Genomic DNA, 20,652 nt, shown 5'->3' on the forward strand with positions numbered 1-20,652 from the left:
TGAGGCAGGAGAATGGCGTGAACCCGGGAGGCGGAGCTTGCAGTGAGCTGAGATCCGGCCACTGCACTCCAGCCTGGGGGCAGAGCGAGACTCTGTCTCAAAAAAAAAAAAAAAAAAAAAAAATGAAAGGAGAAAAATAAGGAGGCGCTCAAAAACAAAACACAAAACCCACATTGACGGGGGTATGTCAAAGGTGGAACAGGAGAAAACAGAAAGAGTTCCCAATGGCCAAAGCTGGGATAATTTGAGCAACAAAATAAAGTAGTATTAAATTGTAACCCAAAGTATAAAATATTCATGTGTCCACACTGATAAACATAAATGAGCGAACTAATAAAGCGAAAGCAACAACTGTCCCTTGCAGAAAAATTTCAATTAATTATGTAGACACTCCACTCCCAAGAAAGTACACTACAACTCCTCATTCTTTTAGTGTGCGCGTTGCACAGTGATTTCCTTCCAAAGAGCACAGTATGAAATGGGGGAAAACAGTAAGTTTACAATGGAGAAATCTGACAAACACTCCTTCAGCCAGGTGATCAGGTGGCCAACAACAACATCAATAATAGTCATAACCTTTTATTTCATGTAATAAAATGGTGACATTTACTTGTTTTAAAAAAATTAATAACAATGTAATCATTATATCTCTGCAATCAGCTGAAGTTCTAAGAAAAACTGACAATGTTGAAAGTTTTATCATCATTGTTATAAACTTTCATGTTCAGTGTATGTAAACTCCAAAGTCAATTTCAAAAGGTATTTTTGTGAACTGTCATTCTTAAAGAAAAAAAAAGGGTATTATATATAATTGTATGAATGTTCAATGTTTTACAACACTGATTTGCTACATTTTATGTATGCTGTAAAATACCATTTTAAAGTATATTGGAATTCGTAACTAAAGTAATAAATAAATGCTTGAAATATACCCAATAGAAACATTTTTATTAGCCAATCCTTTTGATAATAAATGCTTCTAGTGTTATGTACAAACTTGATCTTCTTTGAAATGTGTTGTCCGCCACTTTTCTGTTTCTGTCACAGTAGCTATAAATAGCTGTTTAAGGATATCCTTATCTAAATTCCTGCCTGCAAACAAAACGAAATATGACATGATTACATTATGCTTATTAAAATGACACAGTTCACCTATCAATTGCAGTTCATTAAATGCTTTATGGTGTTTAGAAATTTACAAAAAGAATAGTAATTGAGTAATTCCATCCTTAACTTTCTAGTTAAGTATATCAAAACCACATTGGTGGTTGGATTAATCACTTTTCTAAAACTGAAAAAGAACAAAAGTCCTAACAAGGTTTTATGAATGTTATAACATGATAAAGACGAAACATTGGCCACAAGCTCATTTAGTTATAAAAGAGGACCTGAATGGTTAATCTGTTTAAGTGGCACATGATATCCCTTTCAAATATATTTTTCACTTTGTTTTAGAAGTGTTAATCCTTTGTGACTTACCAATGAGGACCAATCGATTTGTTCTCTCAGTGTCATCCTTCCAGCTCACTGGAGTCTCCTCCAGATCATAGAGCTCATGGACACCCTGGACAATCACTTGTTGTGGTTTGTCTTTGATTGACACCAATCCCTGCTCAAAGGAGAATTGACTGAACATTAATCAGTCTCAGTTCAAACTTAAAAGCAGAAATAGAGCATCAATGTTAATGAATTATTGATATTCACTTAAAAATACAAACTGTTAAGCTGAGAAAATTACTTAATTCCAATTATTTGTGAATTACAAAAAGTTTCTTAATATTTTTAATTTTCAAAAAAGGTTTCTGTGTATTGATTTTTTTTTAAACAATCTCCTTTTCTAATGATAAAGTTAGTACATATATTAGGATGGTTTTTCAGTGTTATTTATCACAACCAAAACCTGAAACAAAATGATGAAATATATATCATATCCTATTGATTAAAGATTTTATATAATGTTTCACAGTTTTAGTGGGAAAAGTTGAGAAGTTAAAGGATTTTGGTTATATTATATTAAATTAAATAATTTGTTTTAGAAATGGGTTGCAATCAATGAACAATGATGAAATAAAGAAAAACTATTATATTTATCTGAATAAAAGTTCATTTTGTATTGATTTGCAGAAATGAGAAACGAATTATCTGATAAACTGGCTCCTATGGGGATGAAATTAACTTATTTGAAGTAATGTTCTTAATATACCAAAAACTTTGTGCACACTTGTGAGCACACAAGAGTAGACACTCAACTTGATGACGGTTAAGCATACACCTAGAATCACTGCTTCCTGGAAGAAATACCGTTCATGACTTAAATACCCAAATTTCAAGTAATGTGAGTGGGTTTCTAAACACAGAACAAGAATTATTCTAGTCCTTTGTAACTTTGTTTAGAGTATGACAAATGTTTAGTGTCTGCTAAATGCATCAGGAAGCATAATGTTCAGCAGAAGTGAGATTTGCAACATTATTTCTCTGTACTTGGGCAGAGAGAGCAGAAGATAACATTTCAAAGCACACAGGTTGTTCTAGCTGCAACCCTAAAGGAAGCTATGCAAATAAATCATGCCTTATGCAGCGATTTCCAAAGCTCCTTTTCAGTCATGAAAATAATAAAGAAAAATGAACAAAGATGATTTGTACTAAAACCAGTGTTTCTGTTTAAAACCAAATACAGTTTTTTTAACAGCCAAGAAAAGGACTTTGTTCAAAAGTCTACAACAGTAAACTGTACCTTCAGCCTTATGACCTCCATGCAGTGATTGTCCTTGTTTCTCACATTCTTTTCCCACAGGAGATTCTGTATCAAGTGACATATTTTAATAAGACCAACCATTGCTAATAGCAACAACTATGTAACAAAACCATTGATAAATCATTAATCAGTTAAAAATTGCATTCACCTGAATAAATATATTAAGATGTTCTTCCTTTGCATTTCCTGGTACTTCAAATGTGATTGTAATAATACTCTGTAAATCAAGGGAAACAATAATAATTCTTTATAGTCATATCAATGTATTTTTAAATCACAAATTTTAAGATGAAAAGGTACATATTCATGGAATTTTACATTGCCTAAACCATATATATTACGTATTATACTTTCCTCAGCATGTGTGCTGTTTTTTTGGAATTAACAACTCCATTTCCTACATTCTGCAGCGGTACCAATGGGTTTAGTATTTACACAAACTACTACCTTGTATTTTTTTTTTTTTTTTTTTTTTTTGAGGCGGAGTCTCGCTCTGTCGCCCGGACTGGAGTGCAATGGCCAGATCTCAGCTCACTGCAAGCTCCGCCTCCCGGGTTTACGCCATTCTCCTGCCTCAGCCTCCCGAGTAGCTGGGACTACAGGCGCCCGCCACCTCGCCCGGCTAGTTTTTGTATTTTTAGTAGAGACGGGGTTTCACCGTGTTAGCCAGGATGGTCTCAATCTCCTGACCTCGTGATCCGCCCGTCTCGGCCTCCCAAAGTGCTGGGATTACAGGCTTGAGCCACCGCGCCCGGCCTACCTTGTATTTTTAAAAACCCACTCAAAAACCCTGATGAAAGGGTCCTCATTAATTCATTCTTTCGTGGATTCTCAGCAATAAGAATATATTTAACACATACAATGTACTCACTACACAGGGCCAGATACTTTTGCCTGAGTCACCTCATTTCATCTTTTGACTTACTCTTCACAACAATCCTGGGCAGTGAAGATAATTATTTCATTTTATAAATTGGGGGAAATAAGAGTCAAAAAACAAGCTACCCAGAGCCAGGAATAAAACTCAAAACTAAAGTAAATTTGTTCTCTTAAAAAAAAAAAAATACAAAAGAAAGGCTTGGCTTATCTTTAACTGAATAAGCATGTGCCAAGAGGAGAAGAGTTCTTAGCGGTGAGAATGATAGGATAATGCCCTCTTTGGCTTTAGTAAGGGTGACATCATCATGTATTGAATATTAACTTTAGGATTTATTTTTCTTCTTTATCTTGATAAATCTCTCACTGTCTACCCTAAAGAAACAGAAGCTTAACATTTCCTCTAACAGGTCACATAATTAAAACCCAAACTTCCCTTTGCCAATATAACCCCAAATTTCAAACTCAGAGATGAAAATACACAAGGGCTAAACATAACATTATAAAAACATAAACCCCATCTTGGAAAATAGAGGCTCAAAAGCCAAGCTCAAAATGACTTTAAAAAGGTAGAAAATAATATACTGAAGCACAGCTTTGCATAACTTCCTAGAACTGCATATCTGGCCTAGCAATTTTACTCACCATTACATAATCATATAGGCTTACAACAGAAAATACAAAAACAGCAAAACTATTTTTTAATCCAAACTCAGAGAATCGCTAAAGGTAAGTATTAAAGGCCAATTTAAGCACAAACATGAGACATTTCTTTCTTTCCATAGGTTATTGGGGAACAGGTGGTGTTAGCTAACTTCTTCAGCGGTGATTTGAGATTTTAGTACACCCATCACCTGAGCAGTATACACTGCACCCAATTTGTAGTCTTTTATCCCTCATCCCCTTCTCACTCTTTCCCCCTGAGTCCCCAAAGTCCAATGTGTCATTCTTATGCCTTTGCATCCTCGTAGCTTAGCTCCCACTTATGAGTGAGAACATAGCGATGTTTGATTTTCCATTCCTGAGTTATTTCACTTAGAATAATAGTCTCCAATCTTACCCAGGTCACTGCAAATGCCATTAATTCACTCCTTTTTATGGCTGAGGAGTATTCCATTGTGTGTGTGTGTGTGTGTATGTGTGTGTGTATATATATATACACACATACACACCACAGTTTCTTTATCCACACATTGACTGATGGGCCTTTGGGTTGGTTCCACGTTTTTGCAATTGCGAATTGTGCTGCTATAAGCACGCGTGTGCATGTATCTTTTTTGTATAATGACTTCTTTTCCTCTGGGTGGATACCCACTAGTGGGATTGCTGGACCAAATGGTAGTTCTACTTTAGTTCTTTTTTTTTTTTTTTTTTTTTTGAGACAGAGTCTCGCTCTGTCGCCCGGGCTGGAGTGCAGTGGCCAGCCGGATCTCAGCTCACTGCAAGCTCCGCCTCCCGGGTTTACGCCATTCTCCTGCCTCAGCCTCCCGAGTAGCTGGGACTACAGGCGCCCGCCACCTTGCCCGGCTAGTCTTTTTGTATTTTTTCGTAGAGACGGGGTTTCACAGTGTTAGCCAGGATGGTCTCGATCTCCTGACCTCGTGATCCGCCCGTCTCGGCCTCCCAAAGTGCTGGGATTACAGGCTTGAGCCACCGCGCCCGGCCTTTTTTTTTTTTTTTTTTTTTTTTGAGACCGAGTCTGGCTCTGTCACCCAGGCTGGAGTGCAGTGGCGCAATCTCTGCTCACTGCAAGCTCTGCCTCCCGAGTTTACGTCATTCTCCTGTCTCAGCCTTCCGAGTAGCTGGGACTACAGGTGCCCACCACCATGCCCGGCTAATTTTTTGTATTTTTAGTAGAGACAGGGTTTCACCGTGTCAGTCAGGATGGTCTCAATCTCCTGACCTCGTGACCCGCCCGCCTCAGCCTCCCAAAGTGCTGGGATTACAGGCGTTAGCCACCATGCCCAGCCATACTTTTGTTCTTTAAGGAATCTTTTTTCCATAGTGGTTGTACTAGTTTACATTCCCACCAACAGTGTAGAAGTGTTCCCTGTTCACCACATCCATGCCAACATCTACTATTTTATTTTTATTTTTTTATTATGGCTATTCTTGCAGAAATAAGGTGGTATCACACTGGTTTTGATTTGCATTTCCCTGATCATTAGTGATGTTGAGCATTTTTTCTTATGTTTATTGGCCACTTGTATATCTTCTCTTGAGAATTGCCTATTCATGTCCTTAGCCCACTATTTGATGGGATTGTTTGTTTTCTTGCTGACTTGCTGGAGTTTGTTGTAGATTCTGGATATTTGTTGTCAGATATATATATATTATGAAAGATTTTCTCCTTCTCTGTGGGTTGTCTGTTTACTCTGCTGACTGTTCCTTTTGCTGTGCAAAAGTTCTTTAATTAAGTCTCAGCTATTTATCTTTGTTTCTATTGCATTTCCTTTTGGGTTCATGAAATCCTTGCCTAAGTCAATGTCTAGAAGGATTTTTCCAATGGTATCTTTTAGAATTTTTATAGTTTCCGGTATTAGATTTAAATCTTTAATCTATCTTGAGTTGATTTTTGTATACAGTGGAAGATGAGGATCCACTTTCATTCTACATGTGGCTAGCCAATTAGCCCAGCACCATTTGTTGAAAAGGGTATCCTTTCCAAACTTTACGTTTTTGTTTGCTTTGTTGAAGATCAGTTGGCTGTAAGTATTTGGGTTTATTTCTGGGTTGTCTATTCTGTTCCATTGGTCTATGTGCCTATTTTTATAACAGTACCATGTTGTTTTGGTGACTATGGCCTTATAGTGTAAGTTTGAAATCAGATGTGATGCCTCCAGATTTGTTCTTTTTGCTTAGTCTTGCTTTGACTATGCGTATATGTATGTTAAACCATCCCTGCATCCCTGGTATGAAACCCCTTGATCATGGTGGATTATCCTTTTGATACATTGTTGGAATCAGTCAGCTAGAATTTTCTTAAGGATTTTAGCATCTATGTTCAAGGATATTGGTCGGTAGTTTTCTTCTTTGGTTATGTCCTTTTCTGGTTTTGGTATTAGGGTGATACTGGCTTCATAGAATGATTTAGGGAGGATTCCTTCTTTCTCTCTCTTGTGGAATACTGGTACTAATTCTTTGAATATCTGGTGGAATTTTGTTGTGAATCCGTATAGTCCTGGACATTTTTTTGTTGGTAATTTTTAAATTACCATTTCAATCTCCCTGCTTGTTACTGGTCTGTTCAGGGTAATTCTTCCTGATATAAGCTAGGAGGGTTGTATCTTTCCAGGAATGTATCCATCTCTTCTAGGTTTTCTAGTGTATGTGCGTAAAGGTGTTCATAGTAGCCTTGAATATCTTTTGTATTTCTGTAGTGTCTGTTGTAGTATCTCCTGCTTCATTTCTTATTGAGCTTATTTGGATTTTCTCTCTTCTTTTCTTGGCTAATCTTGTTAATGGTCTATCAATTTTATTTATCTTTTCAAATAACCAGCTTTTTGTTTCATTTATCTTTTGGATTTGTTTTGTTTCAATTTCATTTAGTTCTGCTCTGATCTTCTTTCCTTTCTTCTGCTGGGTTTGTTCTTGTTTCTCTAGTTCCTTGAGGTGTGACCTTAGATTGTCTGTGCTCTTTCCAACTTTCTGATGTAGGCATTTAGGGATATGAACTTTCCTTTTAGCACCACCTTTGCTGTATCCCAGAGGTTGATAGGTTGTGTCACTATTGTCATTCAGTTTGAGGAACTTTTAAATTTCCATCTTGATTTCATTTTTGACCCAATGATCATTCAGGAGCAGGTTACTCCAAGTATCGGCATGGTTTTGAAGGTTCCTTTTGGAGTTGATTTCCAGTTTTATTCCACTGTGGTCTGAGAGAGTGCTTAATATAATTTCAATTTTCTTATAATTTATTGAGGCTCATTTTGTTGGCTATCATATTGTCTATCTTAGAGAAAGTTCATGTGCTGTTGAACAGAATGTATAGTCTGTGGTTGTTGGATGGAATATTCTGTATCTATCCTTTAACTCCATTTGTTCCAAAGTATAGTTTAAATCCATGGTTTCTTTGTTGACTTTCTGTCTTGATGACCTGTCCAGTGCTATGCTGTCAGTGGAGTATTAAAACCCCTCACTATTATTGTGTTGTTGTCTGTCTCATTTCTTAGGTCTATTAGTAATTCTTCCATAAATTTGGGAGCTCCAGTGTTAGGTGCATATATGTTTAGGATTGTGATACTTTCCTGTTGGACAAGGCCTTTTATCATTATATAATATCCCTCTTTGTCTTTTTAAACTGCTGTTTTTATCTTTAAAGTTTGTTTTGTCTAATATAAGAATAGCTACTCCTGCTCACATTTGATGTTTGAAATGTCTTGGTCCACCCCTTTACTTAAGTTTATGTGAGTCTTTATGAGACTCTTGAAGGCAACAGATAGTTGATTGGTGAATTCTTATCCATTCTGCAATTCTGTATCTTTTAAGTAGAGCATTTAGGCCATTTATATTCAATGTTAGTATTGAGATGTGAGGTACCATTCTATTCATCATGCTATTTGTTGCCTGTATACCTTGTTTTTTTGGTTTTGGTTTTTGTTTTATTAATTGTATTTTTGTTTTCTAGGTCCTGTGATATTTATGCTTTAAAGAGGTTCTGTTTTGATGTGTTTCCAGTAATTGTTTCAAGATTTAGAGCTCCTTTTAGCATTCTTGTACTGGTGGCTTGGTAGTGGTGAATTCTGTTTGTCTGAAAAAGCTGTATCTTGCCTTCATATATGAAGCTTAGTTTTGCTGAACACAAAATTCTTGGCTGATAAATTGTTTTGTTTGAGGAGGCTGAAGACAGGGCTCCAATCCCTTCTAGCTTGCAGGGTTTCTGCTGAGAAATGTGCTGTTAATCTGATAGGTTTTCCTTTATAGGTTACCTGGTGCTTTTGTTTCACAGCTCTTTCTTTAATCTTAACTTTAGATAACCTGATGACAATATGCCTAGGCAATGATCTTTTTGTGATGAATTTCCAGGTGTTTTTTGTTCTTCTTGTGTTTGGATACCTAGGTCTCTAGCAAGGCTGGGGAAGTTTTCCTCAATTATTCCCCCAAATACGTTTTACAAACTTTTAGATTTCTATTCTTCCTCAGGAACGCCAGTTATTCTTAGGTTTGGTCATTTAACATAATCCCAGATTTCTTGAAGGCTTTGTTCATATTTTCTTATTCTTTTTTCTTTGTCTTTATTGAATTGGGTTAATTAGAAGACCTTGTCTTCAGGTTCTGAATTTCTTTCTTCTACTTGTTCAATTCTATTGCTAAGACTTTCCAGAGCATTTTATATTTCTATAAGTGTGTCCATTATTTCCTAAAGTTTTGATTTTTTATTTATACTATCTAGTTCATTGAATATTTCTCCCTTCACTTTTTTTTTTGATATCCTTACACTTGGCTTCACCTTTCTCTGCTGCCTTAGCTTAACAACTAACCTAGTGAATTCTTTTTCAAGTAAATCAGGGATTTCTTCTTAGTTTGGATCCATTGCTGGTGAGCTAGTGTGATTTTTTGGGGAGTGTTAAAGAACCTTGTTTTGTCATACTACTAGGGTTGGTTTTCTGGTTCCTTCTCATTTGGGTAGGCTCTGACAGAGAAAAGGTCTAGGGCCGAAGGTTGTTGTTCAGATTCTTTTGTCCCACGGGGTGTTCCCTTGATGTAGTACTCTCCCCCTTTTCCTATGGATGTGGCTTCCTGAGAGCCGAGCTGTAGTGATTACTATCTCTCTTCTGGATCTAGTCACCCAGTAAGTCTACCAGGCTCCAGGCTGGTACTGGGGGGTAGTCTGCACAGTCAGGAGATATGAACCATCTGTGGGTCTCTCAGCCGTGGATACTAGTACCTGTTCCAGTGGAGGTCGTAGGAGGGTGAAATGGACTCTATGAGGGTTCTTAGCTTTGCTGGTTTAATGTGCTATTTTTGTGCTGGTTGGCTTGCTGCCGGGAGGTGGCACTTTCCAGAGAGTGTCAGTTGTGGCAGTATGGAAAGGAACAGGTGATGTGTGGGGCTCTAGAACGCCCCAAAACATACGAGATATTTAATCTCCACTGTTACTAGTAATAGGAAAAGCAGAAAAGTGCTTTCTTGCTTGATATGAGAAGTACAAGTAAACTAAAAAAAGGTTCAAATTGAACTTGGAAATGTGAGACTTTTAAAAGTACTTATTTTGTCACAACAGTCAAGACACTAACAACCACCTAAACGTTTAGGACAGTTGAATGGATAAAATAAATGTGGTAATATATATATACAACCAAATATTATGTATCCTTAAAAAAATCCTCTCATATGCTACAACATGGATGAATCTTGAGGACATTACACTAAGTGAAATAAGCCAGTTACAGAAGGACAAATATTGCATGAATCCACTAATATCAGGTGTCTAAAACAGTAAAACTCACCAAATCAGAAAGTAAAATGGTGGTTACCAGGGGCTAGAGGGAGATGAAAATGAGGAGGTGCCATTCAATGGGTATAATTTTAGTCATGCAAGATGAAAAAGTTCTAGAGATCTGTCGTATAACAATGTACATACAGTTAACGATACTGTATTGTATCCTTAAAAATTTGTGAAGAAGGTAGGTCTCATGTTAAGTGTTTTTTACCACAATAAAAAATATACAGTCATGGATACATAAAGAGAAATGAGTTGTTGGGCGATTTTGTTGTTATACAAACATGATAGTGTACTTACCCAAACCTGGATGGTATAACCTACTACACACCTAAGCTATGCTGTATATAGCCTATTGCTCCTAGGCTACAAACCTGTACAGCATACATTTTACTGTACTGAGAAGTGTATGGAAATAATAACACAATGGTAAGTATTTGTGTGACAGGAATTTTTCAGCTCCATCGTAATCTTATGCAGTCTGACTAAAACGCTGTTATGCAGTGCATGGCTATACTTATTTTTAAATCTTAATAAACATACTCTATTTTTCAATTATTTTTATAGCTTAAGGTAATAATAATATGCATTTTTAAATGACAATTATTTTCTTTCTTCATTAAAGAAATCACTACAATAACTAAAAGTCCACATAAAAATATACAGCAAAAGGTTGTCAAATGAAACATTAACTGTCAGTTTAAAAAAAAGAAATTTAGTCTTCAAAAATGTTTAAAATGTATTTTAATGCAAGTTGGAAAACTATATTGAGAATGTCTCAAAATACGACTCAAAATAGATTTATTGTTAATGATTTTAATTTAATAATTTTTTTTGAGATGGAGTCTCACTCTGTTGCCCAGGCTGGAGTACAGTGACACGATCATGGCTCACTGCAGCTTTGAACTCCCAGGCTAAAGCAGTCCTCCCACTTCAGCCTCTTGAGTGGCTGGGATTACAGGTACATGCCACCTTGCCTGGCTAATTTTTTGTATTTCTTGTAGAAAAGGGGTTTCAGTATGTTGCCCAGGCTGGTCTACAACTCCTGGGTTTTTAAGCCATCCACCCACCTTGGCCTGTCAAAGTGCTAGGATTACAAGTATGAGCCACCACACCCAGCCTAAAGATTTTTATAATGACTTTTGCTTTTGTCAGGTTAAGTATGTGACTTAATATTTTTAAGGGGTACAATAAACTCCAGTATGAGGCAAAAAAGGGTTTAAAAATTAAGATAATGCATCATGGGGCTCAAGAAGGGTGATCTGTATTTTGGAACTAGATGTTTTCCTACATCAATAAACTATTTTCACATTTCTAATGTGAAAAATTAAAAAAAAAAAAAAAAAGAAAAAAATCTGTAATTCCCAGTGCAGAAGATTAGGGTCACAACTGATAGTCGGTTCTAATAATAAACTAAACATTATTTGTCACTTGGGTTTTCTCATCCACCTTCCCACTCTCCAAACTCAGGTGTTCCTTATGGGGAATAAACAAAGAATCAATGAAAAATAGATAACTGCATTAAAAAATCAGGGATAGAGCCTTAATAACACATACATACTATGTCCTAGGTATTACCCATTGCAGACTTTTTTTTCCAGTTTTTGTTTTGAATCTAAAATTAATTCCTTTTTCCATGTATGCGGACACAGAAAGAAACAGAAAAGTGAGGCAATAATTCAGAAAACTAAAGCAAAATAAGGAATTGTCTCTAAAATAAAATTTAAGAACAATTTACTCAGGTTTGTTTATTTAGTCTGTTTCTTCTTTAACCCACTGGGTTATTTCTCCATTTTCTACTTTTTTGCAAACAATAATACCTAACATGCAATAACTTCTATATGTTTTCTTCATCCAGAACACTAAGCCCCCTAATGTGCTTAAACTCAAAATCTGTACCTTCACACTCTAGCCCTCTGTTCTTCTTTGCCTGTATAATATCTATACTATAATATCTGGCCACCAGGGACAACTGAATATATGGCGTTATCATCCAAATCACTTTGCCTTCCCACTTTTTCTATTTATAGGTTTCTCTAGTCAGTCTAGGCTTGTTTTCCATCACCCCTTCGTTTCTCTCTGATCCATACTCAGTCAGATAGGATATTCAGGCAAGTCTACCAGTGAAACAGCTCTGGATTTATGCCATTTCTAGTCTCACTGTAACCAACATGTTTCAGGCCTTCATCACACAGTATCTTCCCACATGGTCTCCTGACTCTAAAGTCCAATCTAGCTTACATAACACTCCTAGACAGCACAGCTTGAGTTCTCTTTGTCTAGCAAATTAAAACCTAATACCTTAGACCGGGATTCCAGTACCAACTCTCCACTAAGACTTCTGTACCAGAGACCTACTCATCTATAAGATTCTCACCTTCACATTTTTAAACATCCATATTGCTCTTTTCCTTACTTCTTCCTGTCAAAAAAATCCTACCAGTTCAAGGCTATTTTCTATTAAGTCAGACTAGCACTTACCCCCCCTTCTTTGACTGGGAAGGGGCAAAAAATAACTCTTTATAATTTTGGATACCTTTTATATCTTGATTTGAGTGGGAGTTAGAAGGATATGTGTTTGAATGTGCATATAGACAGATATATAGGTACAAATATACTTAAAAATACATTGAGGCCGGGCACAGTGGCTCACACCTGTAATCCTAGCCCTTTGGGAGGCCGAAGAGGGTGGATCACCTGAAGCCAGGAGTTTGAGACCAGCTTGGCCAACATGGTGAAACCCCATCTCTACTAAAAAAAAAAAATTAGCTGGGCGTGGTTGGTGCATGCCTGTAATCCCAGCTACTCGGGAGGCTGAGGCACAATAATTGCTTGAACCTAGAAGGAGGAGGTTGCAGTGAGCCAAGGTCGCACCACTGCACTCCAGCCTGGGTGAGACTCCAGCCGGAGCGAGACTATGTCTCAAAAAAAAAAAAAAAAACCCAAACATTGAATTGTACACTAAAATTACACATTTGCATGCTTTACTGTATGCAAAGAAATAAACCAAACCAAAACAAACAAAAAACTATCTTCATGGAGCATTTGATGGGGTTCAGGACATGCTATCCCAAAATATGGCACCTCAGTATTTGAAAAAATGGCAGAACCAGGAAGGTCACTCTCACCTTCTGTCCTGAAGCAGGTCATAAAACCTAGGAAAGATTTTCTGACCTTCTGCTGATGCAGGTTATAAGACCCTCATTTAAGAGGTGCCCTCTCTATACACAGAGGAAAAGAACATCCTTAAGTCTGAATGTGAAGGGTCACAGAGAAAAATCTGAGCAAACAGGCCTTCCTAAGTTCTTCCCAGTTTATTATTATTAGATCATACTGTTTTATCTAATTATGCTTCTCCATTACTATCCTCTTCCACATCGTAACTAGCATAAAACATACACAGGTATGTTTTATGAAGGCTCCTGTGTCAAGTAAAACTTACTAAATTGGTATGTTGAAATTTCTCTTGATAGTTGGTCTTCTGTTAGAGAGATCTCAGCCATTAATCTAGTGATAGGCGAGGAAAAGATACATTTTCTCCCTTATACCTCAGATCCACTGAACCAAATGAAATTGTTTATGCCTCTGAATCCCATAGCCCTTTGCCTGTGATACTATTTTTCTCTATCTTTATATTATCTAAAGCAGGACAGTGCATCAGAAGCTCCTGCAGAGGCTTCAAATATATAGACATGCCCTATTTAGTAGTAAAATGACATAATGTCTGGAATTTGCTTTCATACACTCCAGCAAGGGCAACAGGTACATACAGGCTCATTATACTATTCTACTCTTATGCACGTCTGAAATTTTCTATTAAAAAAACATTTGTTTTTTTAAATACTCCAGGCAAAAGAAATGTTGGGAGGATAGGTGAAATAAAATCAGCTAAATGTTGATGCCATTTAAACTGGGTGATGCACAGAAGGGGTTTACTTTACTATTCTGTTTACTCTTTTATATATTTGAAATCTTCCATAACAAAACGTTAAAAATATACACTAATATACACATACCCAAGTCCCAATCCTGGAGATTGAGGGGTGAGAACTACTGAGTTATCAAATTTTTTTTTAAAAAGCTCCCATTTGATTCTGACTTACCAACCCATTACAAAAGCTTTTCATTCTTTTAATAAATATTCACTGAGTATCCACCAAGCCCTGTCCTAAGCAATAAAGATTTTACATTTAAGGAATTTATAGACTAATGCAAGGCAAAAGCATTTCAGCTAAAGTACAAGGTATCATAACTGCCACAATAGGGGATCATTCGAGATTCTACGGGTTGAGACACTGGCTGCTCCAAATGTTCATGGTAAGTGAGTACTGCATTTTCTTCATCTTTTCATCCCTATGATTCTTGGCATCATGTTCTTTACCCAGAAGCTCAAATGTGCTTCATGTTCATCTATATGACAGATATCGACTATCATAAAGAACTGGGTTTTTTTTTTTTTTTAAACCATAAATTCTATCTCCAAGGACTTGTATTTCTCTCATTTATTCATTTTAAAGAGAAGAGAAGAGGAATATCCTACTAACAAAAGTTTCACAGGGAAAGGTGTCACAAACATAGTAGTAAACCTGCTCATAAATATGAACCAAAATGAATACAAATGCAAGTAGCTGTTATCCTGGACCTATTACAACCAACAGCAATTCAAAAACTGAGTGATCACTTGGAGACAGAGGAAGGAAGACTAGGCACACTGCTCACTTACACATCCCCTACTCCACCCCTCAGGGTTTTAAGTGGAACAAAGAAGTTATCCTAAAGCTCTACGATCTATGATCTGCTTAACAGAAACACAAGTACAGTAAAATTATATTTAATTTGTTCCTAGCATCTTAGATATTTACCTTAGGGATTAGAATTTTAGAGCATTAGAATTTTAGAGCATTAAAAACATCTTAAGAAGTTCAAATTTATAGTGCCCAGCCGGTTTCACCTGAAGGTGAAACTCAAAAAGTCAATTTTTATTTAAATAAGCCATGGTAATATCAGACCTTTCCTTAAACAATTCAACATACTTAAAAACAGACTGCCTACAGAACCCCCAGGCTGCTTTTCAGGAGTATTCCCTATCAGAACTAATCAATATGCTAAGTAATCTACAGAATGGAAAGGCTAGAAAGCATGATTTCCTCAGATTCTAAAACAAATCTGGTTTGATGAATTCCTATTATGTGTTAAGAAATTGAATTAGACTATGTCAAAAGCATTTAAGATTCCAAAAATTATCAACACAGTTCAAAAATACCATTTTAGAAAAAGGTTACAATAAAATAGTCCTAAACATAGCCAATTTAGTTAAAGACGTCCTTTAAAAACATTCATTAGGAATTTTGGATTTAGATTTTTTTTTTTTTTTTTTTTTTACCTGATCAAGGTGAGGTTGTGTTCCTGGCACATGCTGAAGTTTTTTCTGCAAACTAAAAACCACTGATTAGAAATTCAGAGATGAATGCACTTCTGATTTAACTTTATACGTTATTTAGTGACACAAGGATAATGAAGTGACTTTCCATAACTGACTATTTTACTATTCCGTAATTCCAATTTTACACGTTGTTCACAAATTCCAATAGAGAAAAGCTGGCAGATTAAGTTTTTAAAAAATTTCTTTTAAAAAAACACACATTCATATATACACATATGCACACAATAAAGAAAAAATTAATCTTTTAGCAACACTATTTTGTGTGGTTAAATATGTCAGTAGATTTCTTTACCATTCCAACAGGTTTAATACAAGCTTAAATATATATATATAAAACCATTCTAGTATTGCTCAGAGTTCCTTAATTTTCTCCTGCTTCCTAATGTGCAAATAATGCTGGCACCTAAAGAAAGTTAAAGGATAAATTTTCCTTTATCAATGTTTTCCCCTGAACTTATTTAAAAAACAAATAGTATCCATAAATTTTCTATATAGTCAGTTACCAATTGAGAGAAAAAGAAAGTCAGAATGTTAAAAATGCATTGTTCTGATATGCAAAGCACAAGAAGATCAATATGGCATAACAAATTACAACCATAACAACTGTAGCATACATTTCAACACTGATGGGGACAGGACAGGAGGGAGAAAGGACTTAAAACCTTGCAGATGTTTTGCCTTGAAGAACAGTGAGGGGTAAATTAGTAACAGCAAGTTTAGGAAAGAGAAAGAACTTGCAGGAACTATTGGAGGGAATGAGTCTCTTTGGGGGGTCCTAGTAGGGAGAATGTCAAATTAAATCCTTCCCAGCTGGTTGCTCAGGAAAAGATTCTCCTGTTTAGCAGCTAAGCACACACAAAAAAGTCATGCAACAGCCTTCTCTATAGTGGTGAGATCACATTAAATAGCTACTTCAAGTGTCACTAAAGCATTATAACTGCTCTTAAGTGTAGAATGAGATTACTTCAGAAAAACATTTTGAAAAATCATGTGCTTTTCCCATATGTTCAGTATTTAATGTTGTTGGACAATGACTGCCTAAAACTTCATATGCAGAAAAAAAAAAAAAAAAGTAACAACGAGCATCTTAAGTTTAGTTCCCAGTAAGTCTCAGAATTTCATGCCCTTTATTTTTTCCCTGTCATAAACATTTTTAAAAGACTAATCTAGTGGATAAGCATATGCTACCACAACCTGAAATTCACGAATCTGAAATCATCTTACACATTAACTTGTAATCTTATAACAATTTGCATCTCTGCACACATAAAATGTAAATTCTGTACACATAAAATGTAAAAAATCTCAAACAGTTTAGTGTTTTGTATATTTAAACCATTATGTTCTACAAGAAACAATAATTTAGGTATTGTCAGTAAGATGGAATTAGCAACATTTCTATTTCTCCCAAGTAAAAATATGGAATGATATAAAGAACTGGATGCCTTAATGAAAGTACCTGTATTACAGCAAATTACAGCAAAAGACAGAAGTAGAAAGGAAAAACAAAAATTGATATACTGAATATCAAGGTGGGAAATTATTTCATACTCTAATTCTTATTAGTGAAATAAAATGCTAAAAGATACAATACGTAAAGGGAAAAAATAAAATTTCAACTAAAAAATATTTCAGTGTTTAACATATTAAATGACAACCAACTTGCAAGCTCTTGGACCGAACAGAGATAAATTAGTTTAAGAAAGGCGAATTGTGCTGGGTTCAGTGGCTCAGGCTTATAATCCCAGCACTTTGAGAAGTCAAGTAGGAGGATCACTTGAGGCCAGGAGTTCAAGATGAGCCTGAGCAACGTAGTGAGAGCCTGTCTCTACAAAAGAGTAAAAACAAAAAAAGTAGCCAGGCATGGTGGTGCAAGCCTGTAGTCCCAGCTACTCAGGAGGCTGATGGGAGGATCACTTGAGTCCAGGAGTTCAGGACTGCAGAGAGCCATGACAGCCACTGCACTCCAGCCCAGGTGTCAAGAGTGAGACTCTGTCTCAATAAAATAAAATAATTAAATAAATATATAAAAAAGAAAAGGCCAAGTGTGGTGGCTCATGCCTATAATCCCATTACTTTGGGAGGCTGATGTGGGCAGATCACTTGAGCCCAGGAGTTTAAGATCAGCTTCAGCAACATAGCAAAACCCCATTCTCTACCAAAGTAAAAAATTAGCCAGGTGTGGCAGTGCATGCCTATAGTCCCAGCTACTCAGGAGTCTGAGGTGGGAAGATGGCTTAAGCCCAGGAGGCAGAGGGTACAGTGTGCCGACGTCGCACCACTGCACTCTAACCTGGGCAATAGACCCAGACTCTGTCTCCAAGGAAAAAAAAAAGAAGAGGAAAGGCAAATTTCATGCAGTATTGTTTCATTTTTTCCCCCTCATAAACATATTTAAATGTATCACAGGATCTGTAACCATCAAAACTGCCCACAGTATCAAACTAGTAGTTCTAATCCAGATGTGGAGGATGAAAGGGATCATGGCTAACTAGTGAAAGAGCACTGATAGCCAAATGAAGGCCTGGAGCCTTGAAGTAAAAAGAAGAAAAGGATCATCAAGAGAAAAGTTAGGATGGACTAGACTTCTGGTTATTTCAGAAATGGGTAGCAAAAGACAAAGGCTCTTAAGCTCCCAGAATTAGATGACAACCTCAGCCAATCCATCTCCCTAGTAAAGCCAGAACTAAGACGGGAAAAAAGGACCATTTTTAAATGAACAAGCCAAATTTATGCTTAGGGCTATATTAGTTTAATGGAAGAACAGTCATTTCAAAATTAGTAAAACAAAAGTTTCATATGAAAAAACACAGTATAATTCTGAATGATTTTCATACAATCATTATCAAGCATAAGTGATACTGGACACCTGAAGCTGACATGAGGGAAAAAGGCTCAGGGAGATTTCACAACTTTGTACAGTAGTGGCTTGAAAGGATATGACTATATTTACCATAAAACAACAAGTGGTCATTTTAACCATGCATAATTTATAAGAATTTTTAGAAAAATAGAAATAACTCACATGTAATTCAGGTACACCAGACTTTTCTGCCTTCCTACCAACAGGAACTAGAAAAGCAAAATGCTGATTTTTTCCAGGTACCCCGAAAATACCTTTATAATTTTAGCCATAATTTGTTTAGTCTAAAAAGGTACTGCTCCAATACCAGAGCTACAGGTGAAAAACATATCTCTCAACTGAAGACAACTTCTTGAATAACTCTGTCACTGACAAGTTTATTCTCTGAGCTTCAGTTTCCAAACTGAGATGGAGGAATAACTGCCCTGCCTATCCCAGACTTCTGGTTGCTGAAATAATCTCAATCAATTTCTTTTTTCTTTCTTTCTTTCTTTTTTTTTTCCTACAAACTACATGCAAATTTAATTTTTCCAATTTATAAAGTAAAAGGGGTCCAATAAAACACTATCGTGTCCTACCTCACAGGTTACTGTAGGTATTGTTTTCAAAATGTGAACAATACTACAGACTGAAGGTGGGAAAAAAAAAAAAAAAAACTAGTTGAAAAATTAGGGCATGGCTAAGGCCAAATTAGAAATATATATATAAGGCTGGGTGTGGTGGCCCACACATGTAATCCCAGCACTTTGGGAGGCTAAGGCAGGAGGACCACTTGAGCCCAGGAGTTTGAGACCAGCCTAGGCAATATAGCAAGATCCCATGCTTACAGAAAATTAAAAAAAAAAAGTCAAGCATGGTGACACATGCCTGTGGTCCCAGCTACTCGGGAGGCTGAGATGGGAGGATAGCTTGAGCCCAGGAGGTCGAGGTTGCAGTAAGCCATGTTTGTGCCACTGCACTCCAGCCTGGGTGACAGAGAACCCCATTTCAAAAAAATAAATAAATAAAAAAGAAAAGAAATACATATAGGAATGAGAATTAGAAATCTCAAGTATAGAGCCACCCACCATGCCTACCCTTAAGCAAACCTGCCCCACCAATTCAAAATACCCAGAGAGATGTCCATGTTCATGATCTTATATGGACATATATGAGACTTATGAGACATTCATTGCAGCATTATTTGCAATAGCCAAGCTGTGAGAACAAGTTAAATGTCCACTAACAGAAAAAGGGATAAAGTAAACATGGTATATGTAGAAAATGGAATATTATTCAGCCTTAAAAAGGAAACCTTGCCATATGCAAAAACATGGATGAACCTTGATGACTTTATGCTACATGAAATAAACCAGTCACAGAAAGACAAATAATGCATGATTCCACTTGTGTCAGGTAATTAAAATAGTCAACCCCACAGAAAGAGTGTAGAATTGTGGATGCCAGGGGCTACAAAGATAGGGAAATGGGAAGCTGCTATTCAAGGGGTATACAGCTTCAGTTATAAAGAGTGAAACGTTCCAGAGATCTGCTGCACATCCTCATGCCCATAGTTAGCAATACTGTATTGTACACTTAAAAAATTGTTAAGAGGGTAGATCTCATGTTAGACGTTCACACTATAACAAAAAAAGAAAAAGATACTGATGCACCAGAATAACTAATCTTTCTTCCCTCCCTTACCAAAAAGATTCCCCACAGAAGGCAGAAAACTAATCCATTATTAAAGTGAAGAGAGTTACTTGTGTGAGAACCCTAAGCTAAAGTTTTCTATGTATTTCATGCATTTTCTCATGGAAAGAGTGTTATACATAGTGTTTAGTGTAGAAGTGTTAACAATTAGCCTCTAAAGTTAACTATCATTTACACTATAATTTCTACAGGAAAATGCAATATGATTTCCAAACAACCAATCAGTAAAACTTCCAAGAACACATCTCATTAAGAATGGTCTTGTACGCCAAAGGAATGGCAGGAAGCTTAAATCAAGGATGCAATTGTGCAAATCATTCCCGTTAACTATGGGGAAAAAAGGTACATAACAATAAAAGTAAGCAAATTATACAAAACATACCTTATTCCAGAGAGACTATCAAAGGCATGAAGATCTAATACATTAGAGAGATCAACTCTAAAAGGAAGAAAACTAACATGAGCAGCTGGAAATTCTGTGAAAATACATCCAATTAATCAAGAAAAAAAATCTCTGACTCTTAAAAAATTGTATACATAAAATTCATAGAAGTGGGCAAATCATACAAGGTTTGAATCAC

At 36.3% G+C, this 20,652-nt stretch overlaps 1 protein-coding gene across 3 annotated transcripts in view; it reads right to left on the reverse strand.

Moving 5' to 3' along the window:
- Window positions 1-563: 563 nt before the first annotated feature.
- LOC104663297 (COBW domain-containing protein 3) overlaps window positions 564-20,652 on the reverse strand; it is a 54,318-nt gene continuing 34,229 nt past the window's right edge. For all 3 annotated transcript variants that reach the window (XM_010364430.2, XM_010364428.1, XM_030919557.1), the window contains 6 exons: window positions 20,454-20,510; window positions 15,457-15,508; window positions 2,904-2,972; window positions 2,735-2,800; window positions 1,480-1,609; window positions 564-1,092 (listed from right to left, as the gene is read on the reverse strand). In XM_010364430.2, the coding sequence (XP_010362732.1) occupies window positions 986-1,092; window positions 1,480-1,609; window positions 2,735-2,800; window positions 2,904-2,972; window positions 15,457-15,508; window positions 20,454-20,510 (481 nt within the window). In that variant the 3' untranslated portion in view covers window positions 564-985. The remainder of the gene's footprint in view (window positions 1,093-1,479; window positions 1,610-2,734; window positions 2,801-2,903; window positions 2,973-15,456; window positions 15,509-20,453; window positions 20,511-20,652) is intronic.

This window comes from Rhinopithecus roxellana, chromosome 16, assembly GCF_007565055.1.
Source record: "Rhinopithecus roxellana isolate Shanxi Qingling chromosome 16, ASM756505v1, whole genome shotgun sequence".
NCBI lineage: Eukaryota > Metazoa > Chordata > Mammalia > Primates > Cercopithecidae > Rhinopithecus > Rhinopithecus roxellana.